Source organism: Anoplophora glabripennis, unplaced genomic scaffold, assembly GCF_000390285.2.
Source record: "Anoplophora glabripennis isolate ALB-LARVAE unplaced genomic scaffold, Agla_2.0 scaffold54, whole genome shotgun sequence".
NCBI classification, from domain to species: domain Eukaryota; kingdom Metazoa; phylum Arthropoda; class Insecta; order Coleoptera; family Cerambycidae; genus Anoplophora; species Anoplophora glabripennis.
The window spans coordinates 1,693,789-1,699,739 of NW_019416241.1; the positions used below are offsets into that span (position 1 = coordinate 1,693,789).

At 32.3% G+C, this 5,951-nt stretch overlaps 1 protein-coding gene across 1 annotated transcript in view; it reads right to left on the bottom strand.

Moving 5' to 3' along the window:
- Window positions 1-5,452, bottom strand: part of LOC111692144 (GATA zinc finger domain-containing protein 14-like) — a 9,718-nt gene extending 4,266 nt beyond the window's left edge. Inside the window, exons 1-2 of the mRNA XM_023455912.1 lie at window positions 5,409-5,452; window positions 3,901-4,788 (exon numbers count right to left, since the gene is read on the bottom strand). Coding sequence (XP_023311680.1) covers window positions 3,901-4,788; window positions 5,409-5,452 — 932 coding nt within the window. The remainder of the gene's footprint in view (window positions 1-3,900; window positions 4,789-5,408) is intronic.
- Between the last annotated feature and the right edge of the window lie 499 nt (window positions 5,453-5,951).

Sequence of the window (5,951 nt, forward strand, 5' to 3'; positions counted from 1 at the left end):
CACCCAATTTAAATACCCCAAAAAAATTCCCTAAGAAGTATTGTTTTTTAACCCCATTTTTGTGATTTTTTCGATTTTTACCATAATAATCATGATTCATTCGATTTGTAACCAGTCATGTATTGTAAAAAATTTAATTACAAACATTTTTTTCCTCTTCCATTTCCGCTTAAAGTCGACTCTTAAAAAGATACATAATTAAATAGGAAGAAAAATATGACATTTTTCCAATTTTTTGGAACATATTGTGCCGCCAAAAGTTAAGCCCACGTTTTTTTTATGCGCATAGAAAATTTTTTTTCTAATGATATTTGAAAGCCAAAAAGCCAAAAATCTCCGTGGATATACGATTCACCCAAATCTGGCTTTTTGAAACAGATACCGTCTGGACTATAAGTCAAGTGTCGTAAAATAGTTACATCGGCCTAATTTGTCCAAAATGTCTGTGATGTTAGGTAAGGGGTAACGGTCTTCGATAGTCCTGTTATTTAATTTACGATAGTCAACAACTAGTCTCCATTTTTAAATTCCGGAAGCGTCGTTTTTCTTAGGAACCATCCAAATTAGTGAGGACCATGGACTTATACTGGGTCTAATTATGTGTTCATGTAACATTTTTTCAATTTTATTTTTTACTTCTTATTTATGGACATGTGGGAATCTATAGGATTTTGTGTAAATGGGATTTTCATCTTTTGTTCTAATTTCGTGTTTGACAGAATTGTGAAAAGTTAAAAGATCACCTGGTTTTAGAAAGATATCCTGAAATTTATCACAAATGTTTAAAAGGGATTTTTTCTCTTCTGGATTTAGATGTTCTAGACGAAACAAACTTTCAAGATTATGATTTTTAGATGAAGCGGGAGATTTAATATCATAATCAAAGGAATCAAAATTTTCTAGAAAAGGTTCAACGGAAAGGGGTTCTTCAAATTCGACAAATTGAGCTTCTTCAGACATATTATAAATTTCTACAGTAACATAACCATTGCGACATGTACTTATGGAGGCTGGAATGAAAAGATCATCTGTTGATTGATATGGAATATATACGTCACCATCGGGAGCGTCAACGGGAATTTCTTCTTAAAACTTCGTGAGCATTTACAGAATAACGTTTTGTAATGTCATTTGGATTTCTTTGGTAAATTGGAATGTTTATTGATCTGTCTGGGTTACATAAAGATTGTTGAGAAAAATCTATGGATAATTGTAAATTTTGAAGATCATTGAAACCTATTAGTCCATCATAATATTCATGGAAATCATGTAGAATAACAGTTATGAAAATATCGGAATTAAATTCTTCAAAAATTGGAATGTCTGCTTTACAACGAGCGTTTGTTGTACCAACACAAGTTTTTAGTTCAGTTTTATCAAAATAAATACAAGAGGGATAATAATTTTCGATTATGGAAGGACGAATAATTGAAGATGCGCAACCAGTGTCTATTAATAATTTCATTGGAGGATTTTGAATTTCAATATAGGGTAATGGACAAGCTAATTTAAGGGCGTTTATTTCGTTTGGGAATTGTTCATTTTCGTCGAGTTCTATGTAGGATTGTTCTGGGTTACAGCCGTAGGAAAATTTGGAATTTGTTGTGAGTCTTCTTGTTCCATGTCCTAGTTTTCTCGAGGTTCTTGAATAGTCGGGTCACAATCTTGATAAATTTCTTGGAATTGTTCTTGGTGGTAATTTTCTTGGTAGCAGCCGTCTTCAGTTGTATCTTCTACATTGTGTAGTTCTTCTGATGTCCAATTTCTTGGTCCTGTTGGTTGGAATGTATTTTGGAATCTTGGTACAAGTCTGTGAGATGTTGTTGACATTGGTGTTGGTTTATATGTAGGGTTTGCATTCATTGGTTGAAAATTGTTTGGTTTTGGTTGTAGTTTTCCAAAAACTTTGCTATTGGTGTGAAATTTTTGCGGGGGCATTTGTCTGGGTTGTATATTGATTGGTTGTGATGGAAAATTTTGTCTTGGCGCTTGAGATTGAAAATTTTGATTTTTAAATTGATTTGGAATTTGTGAAAAATTTTGATTGTAGCCTACAGTTTGTCGTGGCATAATATTATATTGTGGTTGTTTAATTTGGGATGATGGTAGCATTGGTTTTTGATAGTCTGATTTATTTGAAAAAATTGAATTTTGAAAAGATTTACTATAATTTGAAAAATTTTCTTCTTCATGAATTTTTGAAATTGCAACCTCTAATGATTCTACTTGCTGAACTCTAATCATAAATTGTAACATCGGATTTAAAACTCTAGTAAATGTATCTAATGCCATTTGTTCATAATGTTTTGAGTAAAATTCTTTTTCTTGCAACGTTTTATTTGCATGAATTAATTTACTGACTAATAAACTACGCAATTCCTGACATCTTAAACCAAACTGTGACAATTTTCATTTTTAGAAATTTTTAAATTTAATAGGTCATGTTCTAAACATTTTATGTCTCTTTGGTCACCAAAATTTAATCTTAAAATTTCTTTGACTTGCAACCAACTTCTAATTTCTATGCGCGAGCCTACTAACATTTGTGCCTTGCCTACTAATTTTCCTAAAATTGCCTGATATATGAAAGTATTTAAAGCATCCCTGTCTGCATGGAAGAATTGATTAACCAAGTTATCACAAGAATTTATAAAGGTTTTTATTCCAAAAGGATTTCCGTCATATTTGGGAATACTCTCAATATATAATCGTAACAGTTGATAATCTATAGGTGGAAGTAGATTCGGTTCTCCGCTTGTAGCCATTTTATTTGACTTGGAAATTTTTAATTTATTCAAAGGATTTATTAAATCTGATATGTTCAAAGTTTTAAAAATAAAAATTAAATTTTGTGGCTAAATTATTTGCAGGAATAATTTGTACTAAATTAAACTTACAACTAAAATTTGACTAGAATTGGATTTGAGATTTTGTTTGAATTGATTTTCGATGTTTTCTTAACCTAGATATTCACATTGAATAGCGAGCCTATTGTTCTCAAAAGATTTTCAGAGAGAATAGGTGGGTGAATTATAATAAAGGTCAGAAGGAAAATAATGCGAAACGGCCTTGGCTGGTCGGTTGTGATTCTTGTCTTCGAAGATGAGCTTCTAATCGACGGTCACTTCAATGCGTCAATCGACAGTCTTTCACTTCCCGTTTTTTTGTTGTAGAATCGCGGTGTCTTCAACTTTTCAAGTTTATTTAAATCACTCAAATTCTTCATAGATTTAAACGACACACAATCCCATCCTCGTCACCAGTTTTACTTGTGAAATTAATTATCAAATAATTAACTCAAAATATGATGTTTGTAAGAAGTTTATTCACTTCGTGACAATATTACAATTAAAATGTTAAGATTTGCAAAGAGTTTATATATTTATTTAAAAAGCTGACTCTAGTATTATTTTTATCTCTATGCGATACGGAAGCTTCATAACATTTATAATTACGATCTAAGCATTACATTATCAACAAAAAATATATTATACGGGGTACATTACTCTCGTTATCCCACGCAATGGGGTAGTTTATTCCCCTGTTGGCCGCCTCGTTGCCATGACAACCGCCGTAAACAACGCTACGAAGTGAAGCGGAATACAAACTGACTTTGATCCGCGTCATTTGCTTGTTTTACGTTGTATAAACTTAATCGGTCGATAGCCGCACGGTTTAAGGCGTCAGTACTTAAATCGATGTGTCCATCTGCTCGGGTTTCGAATCCCGCGGCCGGTAGACCGTAGATTAGCTATGCTTGCACGGAGGATTGGCACCCTCTGTGCAGGTATGGTAGGGTGGAAGAATGTTGGCTTGGGTCAATGTGGGAGATTGACACCGGTAGGCATTTGATCACCCCCCTAATTAATGAGGTTTTCCAGGTTTCCCTCATTCCTGCACTGNTTGTTGTTCTTTTTGTCGTTGTTGTTCTTTTTGTCGTTGTTGTTCTTTTTGTCGTTGTTGTTCTTTTTGTCGTTGTTGTTCTTTTTGTCGTTGTTGTTCTTTTTGTCGTTGTTGTTCTTTTTGTCGTTGTTGTTCTTTTTGTCGTTGTTGTTCTTTTTGTCGTTGTTGTTCTTTTTGTCGTTGTTGTTCTTTTTGTCGTTGTTGTTCTTTTTGTCGTTGTTGTTCTTTTTGTCGTTGTTGTTCTTTTTGTCGTTGTTGTTCTTTTTGTCGTTGTTGTTCTTTTTGTCGTTGTTGTTCTTTTTGTCGTTGTTGTTCTTTTTGTCGTTGTTGTTCTTTTTGTCGTTGTTGTTCTTTTTGTCGTTGTTGTTCTTTTTGTCGTTGTTGTTCTTTTTGTCGTTGTTGTTCTTTTTGTCGTTGTTGTTCTTTTTGTCGTTGTTGTTCTTTTTGTCGTTGTTGTTCTTTTTGTCGTTGTTGTTCTTTTTGTCGTTGTTGTTCTTTTTGTCGTTGTTGTTCTTTTTGTCGTTGTTGTTCTTTTTGTCGTTGTTGTTCTTTTTGTCGTTGTTGTTCTTTTTGTCGTTGTTGTTCTTTTTGTCGTTGTTGTTCTTTTTGTCGTTCTTGTTCTTTTTGTCGTTCTTGTTCTTTTTGTCGTTCTTGTTCTTTTTGTCGTTCTTGTTGTTCTTGTCGTTCTTGTTCTTTTTGTCGTTCTTGTTGTTTTTGTCGTTCTTGTTGTTCTTGTCGTTCTTGTTGATGTTGTTGTTCTTGTCGTTCTTGGCGTTCTTGTTGTTGTTGTCGTTCTTGTTGTTCTTGTCGTTCTTGTTGTTCTTTTTGTACTTGTTGTTCTTCTTTTTGTTCTTGTTGTTCTTTTTGTTGCTGTTGTTGTTGCTGCTGTTGTTGTTGTTGCTGTTGTTGTTGCTGTTGTTGCAGTTGTTGTTGCTGTTGTTCTTCTTCTTCGTCTTCTTCATTTTCTTCTTCTTATGCTTCTTCTTCTTATTATTCTTATTCTTACTCTTATCCTTATTCTTACTCTTATCCTTACTCTTACTCTTCTTATTATTCTTCTTCTTAGTCTTCTTCTTCTTCTTATTCTTATTCATATTCTTCTTCTTATTATTATTCTTATTATTCTTATTATTATTCTTCTTATTCTTCTTGTTCTTTTTCTTATTCTTGTTCTTCTTCTCCTTCCTCTTCTTGTTCTTCTTCTTAATTATCATTATCATTATGATTATCATTATGATTATGATTATGATTATCATTATAATTATCATTATCATTATTATTATTATTAATCAATAACTATCAAGATAAACGTTTATTAACAGATAGGTACTTATTTGGAACAAATACTAGAATTTAAATCTTTAAACACGCCTTCTACGAATAACTTTAAGAATTTTTTAGAAACATTTGACACATCGGTAAGACCTCTTCAAAAACTGGATATTGTGGATTTGTTTAAATTATACTATTGCATATTTAAGTTTACAGAAACTTGATCAAGAAACCTGTTGGTTATTTGAAAATACACGTAGAAATTCTCCAATGCCATCTTATGATGACATTAATGACAATATTACTTTTGCTAAGAAAAATTTATTCGCGTCCTCATTCTTCTGGAAAACTTTGTCTAAACAATAATGGTAATATCAAGTCAAGTATCTTGCATTCGTTTGTTGTAAATAATAATAATATTGGTAATAAATTTCTTATGTGCAGAGAAAACACACATTTCATTTTCGCTTGTCCGAAATTTTTAGGGATTAATTCTTTAGAACGTCACAAATTCGTTAGAAATAATAATTTGTACATTCAATTGCCTAGGTTATCATAAAATAATATCCTGTAAAAGTAAAACTAATTACAAAATACTAAACGCGTGCATAAAAGAGGTCTTATAGTCGCTTCAACGCTTGCAGCCGAAGTACCGTCACCACGGAGATTTTTTTTATGTTATTTCTTTCAGCATTACAACTGATAGTATATTTCTTGGGACCCCATGACGATGTGGCCAGCCGTTCTTACCGTTTATTGAATTTATTTGATTATAA